The sequence below is a fragment of the Takifugu rubripes genome, chromosome 22 (genome assembly GCF_901000725.2).
Source record: "Takifugu rubripes chromosome 22, fTakRub1.2, whole genome shotgun sequence".
Lineage (NCBI taxonomy): Eukaryota > Metazoa > Chordata > Actinopteri > Tetraodontiformes > Tetraodontidae > Takifugu > Takifugu rubripes.
In genome coordinates, this window is record NC_042306.1 from 15,800,677 (window position 1) to 15,821,847 (window position 21,171).

At 47.1% G+C, this 21,171-nt stretch overlaps 2 gene segments (V, D, J or C); both read left to right on the top strand.

Moving 5' to 3' along the window:
• LOC101068051 (T cell receptor alpha variable 20-like) overlaps positions 1–13,986 on the top strand; it is a 165,570-nt gene extending 151,584 nt beyond the window's left edge. The window contains 2 exon segments of the V gene segment in view: positions 12,368–12,593; positions 13,896–13,986. Coding sequence covers positions 12,368–12,593; positions 13,896–13,986 — 317 coding nt within the window.
• Positions 13,987–18,993: 5,007 nt separating this feature from the next.
• On the top strand, positions 18,994–19,446 carry LOC115247889 (T cell receptor alpha variable 38-2/delta variable 8-like; the record flags this gene model as incomplete). The annotated part of the segment is given in 2 exon segments: positions 18,994–19,059; positions 19,142–19,446. Coding segments are annotated over 2 exon segments (351 nt in total), but the record flags the coding sequence as incomplete, so codon positions are not given.
• Positions 19,447–21,171: the final 1,725 nt, after the last annotated feature.

Consider the following 21,171-nt stretch of genomic DNA (forward strand, 5'->3'; position numbering starts at 1 on the left):
TTTTGATTAAACAGGTGTCTGCTTACCTTTTATTAGGGATCCCTTTGTCGTCAGTTGTCCTCCGAAGTGACCGTTGTTGAATTCTTTGCTTCAGATGTCTTTTCTGTCTTCATCACGTCGGGGTCACCAAATTGTTGGATTGCAATACCTCTCGTGTGTCACTGCCAATCCGCGTGTTCTTTAAATGAAGACTTCAAGTAAACAAATGCCAATTTCAAAATGTATTTACAATAGAATGAATTCAAGATACAAATATTACAGAACCCTGGGGCAGTTCATAACCCTACAAACAACAGAGTCAATTGTCAGGGCATGAAGTCTGACCACCTAACTAGTTGGTGCAGTCCTTCTCCATTTTCTTCCCAGATAGCTAGGTCAGAGGTCATTCCTGCCGAGGAACTTATCCACACCAGTAAACTATTCTGTCACGTTTTACAATGGGGGTCTACCACTTTCCTTCTGACTGTCTCCTCCTGGCTCCAACTGTCTAAACAACATTCATGTCAAGGAAGGGTCAACTGACTGCTTATCTTTATTCCACTGATTAAACATTCTACTATTCCTAACTTCTAAAGTGCTTATAACAGAAAACAGAAACATATGGTACAACACATGTTAATAAAATAAAGACAATTCTCTTCAGCAGACAGGTTCCTTTAGTTCACCATGCTGCCTCTGCTCTACGCTGCTCTCTGTCTGATGTTGCTCAGCGTTCTAACAGGTATGGATGATTAGTCAGCAGCAACTGTCGCTCTGCTCGTTCCTCTTGGCACCATGGTAACGGATCAAACTCTTCCTGTAGGTGTCAGTGGAGAACAACTGACTGCAGTCCAGACAGAAGTGGTCAGTTTCGAAGACGCCGCTCTGAGGTCCACAAACACCGATGCTGTCTACCAGAAGGCCATGAGCAGCCTCTACTTCCTCAGGAGACTCAGGTCCTTCAGTGTCTGCAGCAGGATGCTCCACATGTTCTACCAGCCTATCATGGCTAGCACCATCTTCTGTGCTGTAGTGTGCTGGGGAGCAGGCTAAGCTAAGGATGCTAACAGACTCCACAAACTCATTAAAAAGGCTGGTCTGTTGTTGGCTGTAGACTTGCAAACGTGGACGAGGTGGTGAGGGACAGGATGGTGTTGAAACTGTGGACAATCATGGACAGTCCCCCCCCCCTCCATAACACAGTGGACAAACTGAGGAGCAGCTTCAGCAGCAGACTCCTGCAGCCTCGCTGCTCTAAGGAACGCTACAGGAAGTCCTTCCTGCCGTCCACCATCAGACTGTATAACTCATCCTAACCCAGCCAATAACAATAACTGTTTAAGGTTTATGTTGTCATTTTAATTCTATTTTATTTGATACTTATATATATGCCTATAATATGTATATATTATATTATATATATGCTAATAATATATGCTGTATATATGCTCATAATGCTATAATATTCTAATCTTATTTGTATTTTATTTATTCTATTTCTATACTTTGTAAATACAAAACCGAGACTACAGTTATATTCATCCATGTTAGGCTGCTACAATTCAATTTCCCTACGGGGATGAAAAAAGTACATCTTGAATCTTGAATCTTGAATCTTGAATCTTGAATCTTGACTCTGTCCTACAAATACTCCAATCAAGCATCTGGCCCTGATCATTTCTTCTGGTATCACCAATATCCAGGAGAAGCACCAGAGTTCCTCCTGTATATCTCAGGAAGTAACCTTATCACATGGTCAGAGGCTCTAAGATCACGGCCAAAGTTCTCCACCAAAGAGTCCAGAGACCGAGTGGATCTGCAGGTGTCCTCTGCTGCAGTTCCAGATTCTGCTGTGTACGACTGTGCTGTGAGGCCCAGAGTGACAGGAAACCCACAACCTGTCTACAACAACACAGCACCCAGCTCCTGGAAGCCTTCGTCACACTAGAGGGCCACATGACCCAGGAGGAGGTGTGCTCCTCTGTGTCTAACCATGCTGAGAGCAGAAAGAGCTGCCAGAAGAGAACAAGGCCACCACCGAATGTTGAACATCAGACAGTTTCTCCTGCTGCTTTGGAGCTTCTTGCAGAGATGGAACCTTGGCTGTGGATTCTTCTGGCTGCTCTTTGCTTTGGTAGGTACCAGACAACCACACGCTGCCACTGCCTCACATTAGAGGCCAGAACTGTGTGCGTCAGATGTGGAAACTCTTTGAGCCACTCAGTGGATCATCTTGAGTGATTCCTGCATGTTCTTCTTCATCAGAGTGTAGAGGAGAAGACAAAGTGATGCAGCCACCAGAAGATGTTGTTGCTGCTGAAGGAGACACTGTTACACTGGACTGTACTTTTCAGACCTCCGACACATACTCGACTTTGTTCTGGTACAAACAGGAAAACAACAACTTTCCTAAATTGCTTCTTCGGGCCAAGCAGAAAGCTTCAGATCCACAGAGAATTTCTGCTTTAATCAATAAGACGTCAGCTCCTCTGAAGATCCAGGAGCTTCAGCTGTCAGACTCTGCAGTGTACTACTGTGCTCTGAGGCCCACAGTGACAGGAAGCAGCAGAAGTGCGCACTAAAACCTCCACAGTAAGGCCACACCGAGCAGCGGCCGCTAGAGGGCGACACACAGCGTCTCTTCCTGTCAGGAGATGTGAGGACAAAGTTTTCTTCATCTTTAAAAATGATGAGAGAAATCAAACCTGCAGCAAAGATGAAGAGGCCTCCAAGACAGGAAGAGGAACTATGTTGATTCTCTTTCATTATAAATGTTTAATGGCTTTTTTCACACAAAGTCTAAAAACCAAGTTAATGCAGTAAAGAAATTATATTGTCTCCAATTGTGGTGAAGAAGAGGAGTGAAAACAATCCCCAATATTGACAAAGACGAACAACTAAAATCAGAGAAGAAAGAGCAATGATGTTAAGACAAAACAAGGTTGGTGGTAGAACTATTGATGCATGAATGAGACACCAGAGAACCAGTCATTTCCTGTAGCTCCATTAGCTTCCACGGAGGCACCAACGTGAAGACTTCATGATGAAGATGAGCCTGTCCTCACTTCTTCAGCTCTTTTTCTGGCAATAAGAAAAGAATTCATGTGTTGTTTCCTCAGGTTGTGAGTTCTTCTGGGGCACCACAGGGCTGAAATCTCGGTCCTCACATTTTCACCATTCTTTGACATGAATCATCTCATCAGACATCTAAATTTTCTCCTGTTGAGATGGAAAAACTCCCAAAACTTGGAGAGTCCAGCTGCTACAAGAAGCTGCTGCCAGTGTGCTGACCTGCAGCAACAGGGAAAAGGCAGATGAGAGAGGAGCTGGAGAGACTGAGGGAGGAGCTCACTTGTAACTGAGCTGGAGAGGAGAGAAGAAGGGCAACATTGAGCAGAGCTGGATCCAGCACAGAGCAGTGTTGGATTGCAATACCTCTCGTGTGTCACTACCCCTGCTACATGCCTTACACTGTATTATCCTTGCATACATTAATACTTTCCTTTCACCCCCTTTTTTCTGAAAGAGAACACCATTTACTGTATGTTCTCCTTCAGAAACGTCCAAAAAGAAAGTATCCTTATAATCTGGAACTGCCAAATGTGCAGCTGTCGTGAGTGCCTGTTTAAGAGCAATGAATGCTTTCTCTCCCTCAGTTGTCCATGTTAACCGAGCTGTCAAATTACGCATTCCCTGTTCATTCACCATTGCACGTAGGAGCGTAGTCTTTTCTGAATATGTAGGAATAAAATGTCTACTATAGCTTGCGAGACCCAGAAATGACAACATTTCCTTTACAGTCTCTCATACCAATCATTCTGTTCAGCAAAGTCGACCTGCGCAGCCACACCTTCAGGCCCAACACACAAACACGGTGATGTAATCATCCAGAAATTTCCCTATAACTTTTCTCTAAACGCATCCTGATACACCTCATTGTTCTCACGGTCGTAAAATAGGGTGACATGATAGGGATCAACTGGCGGGGCAAAGGGACCCAGCATCGACAACCAGGGCCTCCAGCTCTGAAACAATGCCACAACACCGACACCAGGTGAGGTCTCAGGCTCAAGTTCTCCCCAATAAATATCTGCCCACCCCCCCCTGTTCTGGAGAGGATGTCGGACTCATCAGCATCTGTCCCTTCACACCTTGGTGTGAAATACAGCAGTTCAGTTTCAGTCCATTAGGAAATTGCACCAAAAGACCTTTGTCTCCACACAGAATAGCTGCTCCTGTCCTCACAAGGAGATCTCGTCCCAACAGGTTGATATGGCAATGTGGTGAAATCAAAAAAGGGTGCAACACAGTCTGTCCGGCAAAATGAGTCACTAATGGCCCAGAAAACGGCAGTCTCTCCGGTCTCCCTGAGAACCCCACAAGCTCGACGGTGTCAGATGAGATCGGCTCCGGTGATAAATTCCATGAGATGGTGGAACACTGCCTGGTACCTCCGGGTAGTTGTGATATGGACCGTCCCTTCGCCAATGATCGTACCCTTTTCAGGCGTGACACTGATCTCGGCCTAAGTACCCGCCTATCAAGCCGTATCCCTGCCCGCCATGTCTCCCACACATGCCTCCCCTTGGACTGACCCAATACGGGTTTATCAGAGCAAAATCTTGCTGCGGACCTAAAAGATCTGGCTGCACCTGCTGAGGAAACTGCTGAACCATCTGTTTCTCTTCCTTTCGTTTATCATTAAGCTTTTTCCGTGCCTCATCTAACTGCATTTTCAGGAGCTGTTCCTGCGCTGTCATCACCTCCTCTTTCTTTCCCTGTTGTTTAACTTTAAATGTGTTGATGTGGTGAGAGAGATGTCTCTCCCAGACATCCGCCGTACTCCCTGGAAGGTCAGGATTTCCTTCCATGGCTTCTTTCACTGACTGTGGAAGTCCTAAAATTATGGCCTGACGGAAAAAAGTGGTGTGTAAATTATCTGAGCCAGGATGGCACCCTGTGGCACACATCCATTCCTCTTTACACCTCGCAAGGAACCCATGTGCTGACTCACTTTCCTCCCACTTAAATCTTAAGTTCTGCATTGCTCCTGGAGATACTGGAAATATCTGTCTCATAGCTTCAGCAACCCTGGTTGCACAAGGGCCAAAACGTGCAGCATTAGGTCTGTCTTTAATATCTGCTGCTACCTCGACCTTATCCAAATCCCAAAGAGACACTTGTCTCCCTAAAATTCCTCTAAAGTCTCCCATCGCCAGCTGCATGCTCTGTGTTAAACTAAACAGGCTGGACATCCACTTGCCGCCTCCGTCTGCGGGTGGGGGGCATCTTATCCACCAAACAATTAATGTCTGTGATAGCAAACGGAACATATACTGGTTCCTGTCCTCCTCTTTTCTGTATCAGAGGGGCCTGTAGCTGCGGTCTTCCTGAAGCGGGCCCCTTACTCCTTGTGTGTATTCCTGTTTGACCAACCTCCTCATTGTTTATGGCCCCTGTCAACGGTTCACCTCTATACTCACACTCACTCTCTTCCCTTGATTCTGATTCATAATTTTCCATACTTGAACCTGGATCTTCTTCATATAATTCTGTCTGAGATTCAACAGGCTCTTGAAGTTCCAATTCCCCAATAAATGTAGCTGGAAGTTTGAGGGTGTCTGTCTTACTCTCGCTCTCCTCTTTATCACTGCCATAAATCAGTCTTGCCTTCTCCTCCCTGCATTCAGCCCTGGCAAATCCTCCTGAGAGATCAGCTCTTTTCACTGGTTTTGTTTGATTGCAAAGTGTTTTGAAGACGTTTAATGCAGATTTTTGACTGTCCTGTTTTTTAAATGAAGTTTGTTGGGATATTTTAGGGCGAACCACCTGGCATTCCTGTCTAAATTCAAATTTTCCCAAGCTATCCTCAACCTCTTCCTGTCCCTGTTTGATCCTGGTAACCTGTCTCCAAAGTTCACCCACTGTCTCACGTAACTCCTGTATTTGTTCATTTCTGTCCACATCTAACTGACCACTATTAGTAGTCAAAACTGGCAATTGATATGGGGGTGGGGAAGTGGTAGTAGGTAATGCTGGGTAAAGAGTGGTGTTAAGTGTCAGTGTCTGGTTTGGATCTTCTAATGAAAGCTTCTCTACATTGGGCACTCGTGTGACTCCCCCAGATCTGCAATAGTGCACCGCTGCACCTGCCACAGCCACAACATGTATCCTTCTACGCTTATCTTCTAACTCCTTACCCTGTTTTTTCCATGATTTTCCTGCTATAAAACCTAATTTTGGATAATCAAGATGATCCTGTAATATAGTATGAATTTCTAACTCCCACTTACACAATGCTTCAGCTAAATTAACCTTCACCTCTGGAGCTTTCTTCCACAACTTTTTTATTGCATCCAATTCTCTTTCCCTGTCCTCTTCTTTCATGCCACTCACCACCTGATCAAGAGTCCACTTCCACTGTTCTTCCACAGACCGAGGATAGGGAGAACATTCTCCCTGATCCCAACACGATTTACCACATTCTAGTTTCATCTTTAACTATGCTCCCAAGTGAGATTGAATGTGAATGACTCCAACGGTCAACTCAATGCCTCAGTGAAACAAGCTTCTAGACCAAACTTCGTTGGTCCGGTTTCACTCTAGGGGTTAATTCCCAAGGACAAAGAGCCTTTTAATTCACGTTCACTCTGGCACTTTTCCAACCCACACAAAAACACAAATCTCGGGCGTCGGGAGTGTCCGTCCCGTCAACTGCGCTCCGAGTCCCAACCCAAATCTTTTTCATATACAGTGCTGTATTGCTGTATGCACAGCACTGTATATCAAAAAGATTTGGGTTGGGACTCGGAGTCTAGTACTAGTTCCGGTTTACTCTAACCGTCTATTCCCTGTTTTTTCAACAAATCAAATCAAATCAAATCAATCTTTATTTATATGGCACTTTTCATACGCTAGGTAGCACAAAGTGCCTCACAAAGGATAAAAACAGCAAAGAGAACAACAGAATTAAGAAAAGGACAGAGACACACACATGCATACAACACACTTACACACACACCCACACACATAAACAAGCTGAGGCAAGCTGAGACATGGCTGGGCACCGAGACCTGAGGCGAAGGAGACGCCACCTTTGGAGGCCCACCAGGCCGAGGGAGGTCACGGTCCGTGACCACAGGTGGTACCGCCACAAAGACCACCCCGACCCGGACAGACCGGAGGCTCCACACCAAAGCACAGAGCCCCCTAACCACCCAGTCCAGGGTCGACAATGGGACAGCACCTCCAGCGGTAGACCGGAAACATCTCCCAGCCTGGCAGGCCCCCATGAGGAAACACCATGAGGAGACACTGGAGCTAAAAACGGAAGGACTGAAACAGTAAATGGGATAAAAGGTGTAAAGACTAAAAACTGGGAATAAGAACTGAGGGAGTAAAACAGTACTAAGACTAAAACAGACTAAAACAGTAAATGAGATGAAAGGTGTAAAGACTAAAAACTGAGGGAGTAAAACAGTAAAAGTGTCAAGTAAAATAAGGATAAGACATAAAATAAATTTAAAATAATCAGAAAATCAATTAAAGGCCTGATTAAAAAGGTGTGTCTTGAGCCTCTTTTTAAAAATCTCAACAGTCTCTGCGGCCCTGAGGTTCTCCGGCAGGCTGTTCCACAGTCGGGGACCATAATAACTGAAGGCCGCTTCCCCGTGCGTTTTAGTGCTTACATGTGGGATGGTTAAAAGGCCGGTGCCGGAAGACCTCAGAGTCCGCGAGGGATGATAGAATAAAAGCAGGTCAGATAAATAAGTCGGGCCAAGACCATTAAGACATTTAAAAACTAGTAAAAGAACCTTAAAATCGATCCTGAAACGCACGGGTAGCCAATGCAGCGATTCTAAAACCGGTGTGATGTGCTCCCGCCCTCTGGTCCTCGTCAGCACCCGTGCAGCTGAGTTTTGTAATAATTGTAGGTTAGAGATGCTCTTTTTTGGAAGACCAGAGAGCAGGGCATTACAATAATCTAAACGACAAGAGATAAAAGCGTGCATCAGCACCTCCGTGCTGGCCTGAGAGAGAAACGGGCGGACTCTGGCTATATTTTTCAGGTGGTAAAAACCCACCTTTGTTATGTTTTTGATGTGTGGAATAAAACTAAGCTCAGAGTCAAGGATCACACCCAGATTTTTTACAGATTGAGATGGTTTAAAATCCTTCAATTTTGGAAAAGGTTTCTCTCTCTGACCTTCAGGACCAATAACTAAGACTTCTGTTTTGTCCTGGTTGAGCTGTAGGAAGTTTTCTGCCATCCATGACTGGATATCTAGAATACAGTTAAAAAGGGCATCGACTGGCCCTGTGTCACCAGGAGCCACGGCGATGTACAGTTGCGTATCGTCAGCATAGCTGTGGAAGCTGATGCCGTGGCTCCTGATGACGTCCCCAAGAGTAAGCATGTAAAGATTAAAAAGGGTTGGACCTAAAATTGACCCTTGGGGAACCCCACACTTTGTCTCATGGATTCTCGAGGAACATGTATCCATACTTACAAAGAAGCTTCGATCACTAAGGTAGGAGGTGAACCAGTTAAGAACAGTACCAGAGAGGCCGACCAGGTTCTTCAGTCTATTCAATAAAATATGGTGGTCTACTGTATCAAAAGCGGCGGTCAGATCCAGTAGAACCAACACCGTGAGCTTTTTGTTGTCTAGGTTACACCTGATGTCATTTAAAATCTTTAAAAGGGCTGTCTCTGTACTGTGGTTCATCCTAAAACCAGACTGATGCCTCTCTAAAATGTCCTTTGAGTTTAAAAAATCATTTACTTGGTTAAAAACAAGTTTTTCTAAGATTTTACTTAAAAATGGTAGGTTGGATACTGGCCGATAGTTATTTAAAACGCTGGGGTCTAGATTGCTCTTCTTCAGAAGGGGCTTCACCACCGCTGTTTTAAAGGAGGTGGGGAAGACACCCGTCTGAAGAGAGCAATTCACCATATATAAGAGATGTTCCTCAAAGAATCCATAAAATGTTTTGAAAAACGGTGTGGGAATTGGGTCTAAAAGGCAGGTTGTGGGCCTAACTTGGGAGAAAACTCGACCAAGTGTCCTCGCATCAACCAGGACAAAACTCTCCAGTGTCTCCTCAGGTGGAAGCAATGATCCAGGAGTGTTGTTGATTAAAATTTGCTGTGATAAAAGACTGGATCTAATATTATCGATTTTACTCCTGAAGTGGTCTGCAAAGGCCTCGCAGAGGGTGTCAGTCGTTGTTGTGGGACACCTGTTAAAATTACCAGTGGTTAAAAGCTCAATGGTGTGGAATAGAAATTTGGGGTTGTTTTTATTGTTGGAGATTAGTTTTTTGAAATGAGAGGTTCTTGCCTGCTTGATTGTGTTATTGTAGGTTTTGAGGTGTTGATAAAATATTTCTTTATGGATGGTCAGTTTGGATTTCCTCCACCTCCTCTCAGCACTCCTGCAGGTTCTTTTCAGTATTCTAGTTTCTTCATTTCTCCACGGTGGTGCACGTTTTGTTCGTACAGTTTTTGTGACAAGTGGAGCCACAGAGTCCAGCGTTGACTTTAATTTATTGTTAAAAGTGTCAACAATAAAATCACACGGTGCTGGTAAAATTTCTGCAGGAGTGCTCTGTAAAATCTGGATAAAATTTGCAGCCACTTCAGGAGTCAGGTAGCGTCTCCCCACCGTTCCCACAGGGGCCCCCCGCTGGTTAAAACTGGTGATGTTAAAAAACACGCAAAAGTGGTCAGACACAGCCAGATCCACAACAGAGGACCCACCCACGGACAGGCCATAGGTTATGACCAGGTCCAGGGTACGCCCTCTGTTGTGGGTCGGCTGTGTGACATGTTGTTTAAAATCCAGACTGTGAAGGAGGTTTAAAAATTCTCTGGACACTGGGTCCGAGGCGTTGTTGAGGTGTAGATTAAAATCACCAGTTATTAAAATCCTATAGTACTTCCGGCCTCTGACCGTCTATTTTCCGGACTCTAACCGTTTATTTTCCGGACTCTAACCGTATTTACTAACGGACTCTAACCGTTATTTTCCGGACTCTAACCATAATTCCTGCAGTCGTTTCTATTTTCTATATTTGTATCTGGAATTTATAACTAGGACACTTCAATTGACAGTGACGACAAATTTGGAAATTGCCAATGTGCAGAACTTTTGATTAAACAGGTGTCTGCTTACCTTTTATTAGGGATCCCTTTGTCGTCAGTTGTCCTCCGAAGTGACCGTTGTTGAATTCTTTGCTTCAGATGTCTTTTCTGTCTTCATCACGTCGGGGTCACCAAATTGTTGGATTGCAATACCTCTCGTGTGTCACTGCCAATCCGCGTGTTCTTTAAATGAAGACTTCAAGTAAACAAATGCCAATTTCAAAATGTATTTACAATAGAATGAATTCAAGATACAAATATTACAGAACCCTGGGGCAGTTCATAACCCTACAAACAACAGAGTCAATTGTCAGGGCATGAAGTCTGACCACCTAACTAGTTGGTGCAGTCCTTCTCCATTTTCTTCCCAGATAGCTAGGTCAGAGGTCATTCCTGCCGAGGAACTTATCCACACCAGTAAACTATTCTGTCACGTTTTACAATGGGGGTCTACCACTTTCCTTCTGACTGTCTCCTCCTGGCTCCAACTGTCTAAACAACATTCATGTCAAGGAAGGGTCAACTGACTGCTTATCTTTATTCCACTGATTAAACATTCTACTATTCCTAACTTCTAAAGTGCTTATAACAGAAAACAGAAACATATGGTACAACACATGTTAATAAAATAAAGACAATTCTCTTCAGCAGACAGGTTCCTTTAGTTCACCATGCTGCCTCTGCTCTACGCTGCTCTCTGTCTGATGTTGCTCAGCGTTCTAACAGGTATGGATGATTAGTCAGCAGCAACTGTCGCTCTGCTCGTTCCTCTTGGCACCATGGTAACGGATCAAACTCTTCCTGTAGGTGTCAGTGGAGAACAACTGACTGCAGTCCAGACAGAAGTGGTCAGTTTCGAAGACGCCGCTCTGAGGTCCACAAACACCGATGCTGTCTACCAGAAGGCCATGAGCAGCCTCTACTTCCTCAGGAGACTCAGGTCCTTCAGTGTCTGCAGCAGGATGCTCCACATGTTCTACCAGCCTATCATGGCTAGCACCATCTTCTGTGCTGTAGTGTGCTGGGGAGCAGGCTAAGCTAAGGATGCTAACAGACTCCACAAACTCATTAAAAAGGCTGGTCTGTTGTTGGCTGTAGACTTGCAAACGTGGACGAGGTGGTGAGGGACAGGATGGTGTTGAAACTGTGGACAATCATGGACAGTCCCCCCCCCTCCATAACACAGTGGACAAACTGAGGAGCAGCTTCAGCAGCAGACTCCTGCAGCCTCGCTGCTCTAAGGAACGCTACAGGAAGTCCTTCCTGCCGTCCACCATCAGACTGTATAACTCATCCTAACCCAGCCAATAACAATAACTGTTTATGGTTTATGTTGTCATTTTAATTCTATTTTATTTGATACTTATATATATGCCTATAATATGTATATATTATATTATATATATGCTAATAATGTATGCTGAATATATGCTCATAATACTATAATATTCTAATCTTATTTGTATTTTATTTATTCTATTTCTATACTTTGCAAATACAAAACCGAGACTACAGTTATATTCATCCATGTTAGGCTGCTACAATTCAATTTCCCTACGGGGATGAAAAAAGTACATCTTGAATCTTGAATCTTGAATCTTGAATCTTGACTCTGTCCTACAAATACTCCAATCAAGCATCTGGCCCTGATCATTTCTTCTGGTATCACCAATATCCAGGAGAAGCACCAGAGTTCCTCCTGTATATCTCAGGAAGTAACCTTATCACATGGTCAGAGGCTCTAAGATCACGGCCAAAGTTCTCCACCAAAGAGTCCAGAGACCGAGTGGATCTGCAGGTGTCCTCTGCTGCAGTTCCAGATTCTGCTGTGTACGACTGTGCTGTGAGGCCCAGAGTGACAGGAAACCCACAACCTGTCTACAACAACACAGCACCCAGCTCCTGGAAGCCTTCGTCACACTAGAGGGCCACATGACCCAGGAGGAGGTGTGCTCCTCTGTGTCTAACCATGCTGAGAGCAGAAAGAGCTGCCAGAAGAGAACAAGGCCACCACCGAATGTTGAACATCAGACAGTTTCTCCTGCTGCTTTGGAGCTTCTTGCAGAGATGGAACCTTGGCTGTGGATTCTTCTGGCTGCTCTTTGCTTTGGTAGGTACCAGACAACCACACGCTGCCACTGCCTCACATTAGAGGCCAGAACTGTGTGTGTCAGATGTGGAAACTCTTTGAGCCACTCAGTGGATCATCTTGAGTGATTCCTGCATGTTCTTCTTCATCAGAGTGTCGAGGAGAAGACAAAGTGATGCAGCCACCAGAAGATGTTGTTGCTGCTGAAGGAGACACTGTTACACTGGACTGCACTTTTCAGACCTCCTACACAAACCCGTATTTGTTCTGGTACAAACAGGATGGGACCAGCAGACCCCAGTTCATCCTGAGCAAGTTCACCTTCGGTAAGGGGAAAACAGAAGATGAGTTTAAGGAGAGATTTTCCTCCACACTGAACTCCACCATGAAATCAGCTCCTCTGAAGATCCAGGAGCTTCAGCTGTCAGACTCTGCAGTGTACTACTGTGCTCTGAGGCCCACAGTGACAGGAAGCAGCAGAAGTGCGCACTAAAACCTCCACAGTAAGGCCACACCGAGCAGCGGCCGCTAGAGGGCGACACACAGCGTCTCTTCCTGTCAGGAGATCTGAGGACAAAGTTTTCTTCATCTTTAAAAATCATGAGAGAAATCAAACCTGGAGCACAGATGAAGAGGCCTCCAAGACAGGAAGAGGAACTATGTTGTTTGTCTTTCATTATAAATATTTTATGGCTTTTTTCACGCAAATAATAAAAACCAAGTTAATGCAGTAAAGAAATTATATTGTCTCCAATTCTGGTGAAGAAGAGGAGTGAAAACAATCCCCAATATTGACAAAGATGAACAACTAAAATCAGAGAAGAAACAGCAATGATGTTAAGACAAAACAAGGTTGGTGGTAGAACTATTGATGCATGAATGAGACACCAGAGAACCAGTCATTTCCTGTAGCTCCATTAGCTTCCACGGAGGCACCAACGTGAAGACTTCATGATGAAGATGAGCCTGTCCTCACTTCTTCAGCTTGTCTCAGCTTTTTTTCTGGCAATAAGAAAAGAATTCATGTGTTGTTTCCTCAGGTTGTGAGTTCTTCTGGGGCACCACAGGGCTGAAATCTCGGTCCTCACATTTTCACCATTCTTTGACATGAATCATCTCATCACAGACATCTAAAATCTCTCCTGTTGAGATGAAAAAACTCCCAAAACTTAGAGAGTCCAGCTGCTACAACAAGCTGCTGCCAGTGTGCTGACCTGCAGCAACTCTAAGATCACGGCCAAAGTTCTCCTCCAACGAGTCCAGAGACCGAGTGGATCTGCAGGTGTCCTCTGCTGCAGTTCCAGATTCTGCTGTGTACGACTGTGCTGTGAGGCCCAGAGTGACAGGAAACCCACAACCTGTCTACAACAACACAGCACCCAGCTCCTGGAAGCCTTCGTCACACCAGAGGGCCACATGACCCAGGAGGAGGTGTGCTCCTCTGTGTCTAACCATGGTGAGAGCAGAAAGAGCTGCCAGAAGAGAACAAGGCCACCACCGAATGTTGAACATCAGACAGTTTCTCCTGCTGCTTTGGAGCTTCTTGCAGAGATGGAACCTTGGCTGTGGATTCTTCTGGCTGCTCTTTGCTTTGGTAGGTGTTTTGTCCAGATTGCTCCGTATATCGGTGGCTCTTCCAACATACCGTCAGACGGACATCATGTCTTCTGTGTTTTCCAGAAACAACATGGGGGCAGAAAATTTCCCCTGTTCCAGGGATGAAAAATGGAATCAGCAGCAGAGAAGGAGAAGATGTAACGCTCAGATGTAACTATGAGACTTCACATTCTGATGTTTATCTGGTCTGGTACAAACACCAGTCTGACTATGAGGCACCCCAGTTTATTCTCTGGAAAGGAGCAAGAAGCAACACAGGCCAATACATCCCTGATCAGAGATACAGATGCAACACAGGGCAACAAGAAAGTGAACTGACCATTACAGATGTGACGCTGGCAGACTCGGCTGTGTACTACTGCGCTCTGAGGGCCACGGAGACACAAAGAGACGAAGACGCTGTACAAAAACCTGACAAGAGCTATCTGACCGATCACAGACAAGTTCACTGTTCCTTATCAGACACTGGTTACAGGTGCTGATCACATGATCAGCCAACAATTCCACATCAGCGAGCAGCCACCTGAACCGTGCTTCAGACCCACAATCTACCACCACCACGCTGGTTTGGTGGGACCTGAACCCTCACGCAGGTTCCGCTCACATTTTAGACATCTGAAAGCACTAAAAGGACCATAAATGAAATTCTTTCAGTTTGATCCAAAAATATTTCAGTCTTTTATGCCGTTATAAAGCTGCTTCACATTTGTCAACTTTCAGCTGTGTGTTTTCAGATGGATTTTGGATCTACAAGGAAAATGGTGGTTTGGGTGAATCTTGAGAGTGTGAAACTCTCCAGGGCAGTTTGTGTTTTCATTTCGTTTTCTGCCACTTATCCGGATCCGGATCGCGGGGGCAGCAGCTTCAGGAGGGTGCCCAGACAGCCCTCTCCCCGGCCACTTCCATCAGCTCTTCTGGGGGAACCCCCAGCCGCTCCGAAGCCAGGTGAGAGATGTAATCTCTCCACTTAGTCCTGGGCTGGCCACGAGGCCGCCTCCCAGTGGGACATGTCCGGAACACCTCTAAAGGGAGGCGTCTGGAAGGCATCCTAGCCAGATGCCTGAGCCACCCCAACTGACTCTTCTCGATGTGGAGGAGCAGCGGTTCTACTCCGAGCCCCTCCCGGATGTCCAAGCTTCTCACCCTGTCTCTAAGGCTGAGCCCGGCCTCCCTGGGGAGGAAACTCATTTCAGCCGCTTGTATCCGCGATCTCGTTCTTTCGGTCATCACCCAGCGTTGATGGCCATAGGTGAGGACTGGGACGTAGATCGACCGGGAAATCGAGAGCTTTGCCTTCCGGCTCAGCTCCTTCTTCACCACGATGGATTGGTTAAGCGCCCGCATCACTGCTGACGCCGCTCCGATCCGCCTGTCGATCTCCCGTTCCATCCTACCCTCACTCGTGAACAAGATCCCGAGATACTTGAACTCCTCCACCTGGGGCAGGACCTCCTCCCCAACCTGGAGAAGGCACTCTACCTTTTTCCGAGCGAGGAACAAGGACTCTGACTTGGAGGTGCTGATCCGCATCCCTGCCGCTTCACACTCGGTCGTGAACCGTCCCAGCATTTGTTGGAGGTCCCTGTTCGATGGCGCCAGAAGAACTACGTCATCCGCAGAAAGCAGCGACTAGATCTTCCGCCCACCGAACTCGACTTGTCTTCCAACATTTCCTCACCGCATCTGCCCGGGTTCCTGCAGAGACAGAGACCTGCTGGTCTCTGGTGGCTCATGGGAGATCATCAAGCAGAGAGTAGTCCAACAGCATAACAGTGATTCCTTATGGAGCACAGGTGGAACAGAGGTCATCCAGAGGTCAGAGGTTCCTTGGCACTGACAGAAGATCTGCATCTGTAAGAACAAGTGCCATAAATTAGGTTGGGAGGGTGTTGGTGGGTTGGCAGTTGGTTGTTGTGTTTGCAGATGATTCAAAGCCAAGTTGTTCTGGGTGTGATGTGAAACAGGGATTGAATCCAGGGCAAAGAGACGTGATGGCGTTCAAAACATGGTTTGATCTCAATAAGTTATCGCTAAATAAAAATAACGTTTCTGGGCTTTGGTGGTGTTTGGAAAATTGTCACGTTAAGCTGAACTTGAATGAAGTTGAAATTGAGCAAGTTTAAGACAGAAAGTTTCTAGTTTCTAGGAAAGGTTATTGATCGTAAAATGAGTTGGAAGCCACAACTAGAAAGCACCGAACAGAAACGATGAATAAAAATGATTTCTTTTTAAGACGTGTAATGGAGGAACAAATGTTGAACATGGATGTGTCTGACTTTTGGGTGTCAAATTATGGGACGATTTAGTGATGAGTTGGAAGTGTCTCTTTCTCTGGTAATGTTGAATAAAACTTGAAAAATGTAAAGAGAACGATGATGACTCAGATTTGATTGAAAGATCCGAATTATTAGATTCATTTCAAAAAACACAAAACAATAATTGTATCATTCTGTATTATTGATTCCATTAAATTTGGTTTCGTTTCGCTTTCTCCGGCTTATCCGGATCCGGATCGTGGGGGCAGCAGCTTCAGGAGGGTGCCCAGACAGCCCTCTCCCCGGCCACTTCCATCAGCTCCTCCGGGGGAACCCCCAACCGCTCCGAAGCCAGGTGAGAGATGTAATCTCTCCACTTAGTCCTGGGCCGGCCACGAGGCCGCCTCTCAGTGGGACATGTCTGAAGCACCTCTAAAGGGAGGCGTCTGGAAGGCATCCTAGCCAGATGCCCGAGCTGACCCCAACTGACTCCTCTCAATGTGGAGAAGCAGCGGTTCTACTCCGAGCTCCTCCCGGATGTCCGAGCTTCTCACCCTATCTCTTAGGCTGAGCCCGGCCACCCTGGGGAGGAAACTCATTTCAGCCGCTTGTATCCGCAATCTCGTTCTTTCAGTCATAACCCAGCGTTGACGGCCATAGGTGAGGACTGGGACGTAGATCGACCGGTAAATCAAGAGCTTTGCCTTCCGGCTCAGCTCCTTCTTCACCATGACAGATCGGTTAAGCGCCCAGCGTCCGTCCTAGATCCTCCAAAAAGGGCGGGTACTCTGAACTATTGTTTGGCGCATACGCACAAACAACTGTCAGAACCCGTTCCCCGACCCGAAGGCGCAGGGAAGCAACCGTTTCGCTCGATCGCGAGAACCCCAACGTCGAACTAGAGAGTCTGGGGGCAAGGAAAAAGTCCACCCACGCTCTCTGTCTCTCACCCTGAGCAACTCCAGCGTAGAAAAGTGTCCAACCCCCCTCAAGGACTTGGGTTCCTGAGCCGACGCTATGTGTGGAGGTGAGACCGTCCATATCTAGTCGGTAGCGCTCAACCTCCGTCACAAGCTCCAGCTCTTTCCACGCCAGAGGGGTGACGTTCCATGTTCCAAAAGCCAATTTCCATCACCGAGGATAAGACTGCCAAGGCCTCCGCCTTGGTCTGCCGCCCAGTCCACACTGCACCGGACCCTTCATGCTCATCCTGCGGGTTGGTGGGTCCACTGGAGACAGGAGTATCCACGTAGCTGGTTCGGGCTGGGCCCAGCCAGGCCCCATGGACGTAGGCCCGGCCACCAGGCGCTCGCCATCGAGCCCCAGCCCCAGGCCTGGCTCCAGGATGGGGCCCCGGTAACCCTCCGGGCCGGGTACGCTGCTTCCCTTTTGGATGTACCATGATGGGTCTTATGAACCATTTTTTGTCTGACCCTTCACCTAGGACCAATCTACCTTGGGAGACCCTACCAGGGGCAAACTGCCCCGGACAGCATAGCTCCCAGGCTCATTAGGGTACGCAAACTCCTCCACCATGATAAGGTGATGGTTCACAGAGGAGTCCTTTAAATTCACTTTTTTTTAAAAACGTAAAGAAAAAATAATAAATCAGCTTCTGCTCATTCCTTTTAGTTATTGAACCTGTACACCTGCAGGACTCTTTGACCTCCAGGACCTGTAGAACTCCAGGACCTGTACTCCTCCAGGACCCTTAGGCCTCCAGGATATGTAGACCTCCAGGACTTGTACTCCTCCAGGACCTGTACTCCTCCAGGACCCTTAGGCCTCCAGGATATGTACTCCTCCAGGACCTGTACTCCTCCAGGACCTGTACTCCTCCAGGATCTGTACTCCTCCAGGATCCGTAGGCCTCCAGGACCTGTAGACCACGGTTTCCCTAACCCCCAGGGAGAGGGATCCCTCATCTGGTGCTTCATGTTCTACTCACATGTGTAAACAGGCGTTGGTTAGGAGCCTCTGGACGATGGTACCTACAGTCAGTGAATAACTGGGAGTGACTCAACAGCCACTCTTCTGATTGTTGCACGTTAAGGCTGCACACGTGCACTCCAGAAACAGTCCTCTGGTCATATTTATCTCAGGTTTGTTCTTAGAATTATTTTATTTCTTAATCCATGCAAAGCACCAAAAGCCCAAGACAGAGTTCTTGTGTGTGCAAACTTACCTGGCAATGAAGTTGGTTCTGGTTGTGATTCTGGTTCAATGGCAGCACATGAGCAAGGCTAAAGGCTGAAGCTCAGGCGTGCAGCAGATGTGCCGTGTCCACAAATGAAGCTTCCTTCATTCACATGTTGGCCGAGGCCCTCCTGCCTTCTCACCCTCAGAACATCTCTGTCCTGAAGCTTGGCAAGGAAACACTGTGGTGCAGGCAGTCCGAGGGCAGCCACGCGTCTTCAAAACACACCACACTGGTCACTGTTGCTGCCGTTGGGGCCTCCAGGCCTCCTGTTGATGATCTGTGGGACAGGATTCTTCCATCTACTCCCCCTTGCTCCACTTGTAGTCCTCAGTGCTCTGGTTCTACAGCTGTGCTTCTTCCTGCTGAGCTCCTCTGTTCTGAAGAGCGCCACCAGCTGCTTCCTCACAGGCACCAGAGCTGTGAGATGCAAACAGACCTTCTGAATCAGATCAGGAAAGGGATTTCATCTGTGTTTCGTTGTGACGTTTTGATGCTCCTGTGCTGGTAACTCTCAGGTAGTCCTTGTTTTTACAGTCGAGGTCTCCATCTAGAGACAGTAGAAATAATGAGTGAGTTGGAGGATGTGAAGCTGTCAGTAGAAGCTTGTGATGGAGCTCAGTTCCTCTGGTCAGGCTCCTCCTTCTCAAACCCGCCTGAGGTCTGAAGAAGACTACACGGAGACATCACAGAGCTCTTCATTGTGGCTGGAGTTCACCGTTCCTCAACATGACTCCTCTGTTCGTCTCACTGTGGATGGCAACTCTGTGGGCTGGTATGAACACAACTCTGTCTGTCCCACCAGAGGGATGTGAGTACGATTCCCTGAGAGCACCTTCATGCTGTCTGTTTTCCAGAGTGCAGAACCCAAAAAGACACTGTGCTGCAACCAAAAGCAGAGGAGATGGCAGCAGAAGACCAAACAGTCACACTGGACTGTCACTACACCAGCACAGTCACAGACGTCAACATCTTCTGGTACAAACAGGATGGGACCAGCAGACCCCAATTCATCCTGAGCAGGTTCACCATCGGTAAGGGGAAAACAGAAGATGAGTTTGAGGAGAGATTTTCCTCCACACTGAACCCCACCATGAAATCAGCTCCTCTGAAGATCCAGGAGCTTCAGCTGTCAGACTCTGCAGTGTACTACTGTGCTCTGAGGCCCACAGTGACAGGAAGCAGCAGAAGTGCGCACTAAAACCTCCACAGTAAGGCCACACTGAGCAGCGGCCGCTAGAGGGCGACACACAGCGTCTCTTCCTGTCAGGAGATGTGATGACAAAGTTTTCTTCATCTTGAGAACTGATGATAGACTCTTTTACACTAGAGGGCCACATGACCCAGGAGGAGGTGTGCTCCTCTGTGTCTAACCATGGTGAGAGCAGAAAGAGCTGCCAGAAGAGAACAAGGCCACCACCGAATGTTGAACATCAGACAGTTTCTCCTGCTGCTTTGGAGCTTCTTGCAGAGATGGAACCTTGGCTGTGGATTCTTCTGGCTGCTCTTTGCTTTGGTAGGTACCAGACAACCACACGCTGCCACTGCCTCACATTAGAGGCCAGAACTGTGTGTGTCAGATGTGGAAACTCTTTGAGCCACTCAGTGGATCATCTTGAGTGATTCCTGCATGTTCTTCTTCATCAGAGTGTAGAGGAGAAGACAAAGTGATGCAGCCACCAGAAGATGTTGTTGCTGCTGAAGGAGACACTGTTACACTGGACTGTACTTTTCAGACCACCGACCCATCCCCAAACTTGTTCTGGTACAAACAGGATGGGACCAGCAGACCCCAGTTCATCCTGAGCAAGTTCACCTTTGGTCAGGGGAAAACAGAAGATGAGTTTAAGGAGAGATTTTCCTCCACACTGAACTCCACCATGAAATCAGCTCCTCTGAAGATCCAGGAGCTTCAGCTGTCAGACTCTGCAGTGTACTACTGTGCTCTGAGGCCCACAGTGACAGGAAGCAGCAGAAGTGCGCACTAAAACCTCCACAGTAAGGCCACACTGAGCAGCGGCCGCTAGAGGGCGACACACAGCGTCTCTTCCTGTCAGGAGATGTGATGACAAAGTTTTCTTCATCTTGAGACCTGATGAGAGACTCTTTTATAGTAGAGGGCCACATGACCCAAGAGGAGGTGTGCTCCTCTGTGTCTAACCATGCTGAGAGCAGAAAGAGCTGCAGGAAGAGAACAAGGCCACCACCGAATGTTGAACATCAGACAGTTTCTCCTGCTGCTTTGGAGCTTCTTGCAGAGATGGAACCTTGGCTGTGGATTCTTCTGGCTGCTCTTTGCTTTGGTAGGTACCAGACAACCACACGCTGCCACTGCCTCACATTAGAGGCCAGAACTGTGTGCGTCAGATGTGGAAACTCTTTGAGCCACTCAGTGGATCATCTTGAGTGATTCCTGCATGTTCTTCTTCATCAGAGTGTAGAGGAGAAGACAAAGTGATGCAGCCACCAGAAGATGTTGTTGCTGCTGAAGGAGACACTGTTACACTGGACTGTACTTTTCAGACCACCGACACATCCCCGAACTTGTTCTGGTACAAACAGGAGGGGACCAGCAGACCCCAGTTCATCCTGAGCAGGGTCACCTTCGGTAAGGGGAAAACAGAAGATGAGTTTAAGGAGAGATTTTCCTCCACACTGAACTCCACCATGAAATCAGTTCCTCTGAAGATCCAGGAGCTTCAGCTGTCAGACTCTGCAGTGTACTACTGTGCTCTGAGGCCCACAGTGACAGGAAGCAGCAGAAGTGCGCACTAAAACCTCCACAGTAAGGCCACACTGAGCAGCGGCCGCTAGAGGGCGACACACAGCGTCTCTTCCTGTCAGGAGATGTGATGACAAAGTTTTCTTCATCTTGAGAACTGATGAG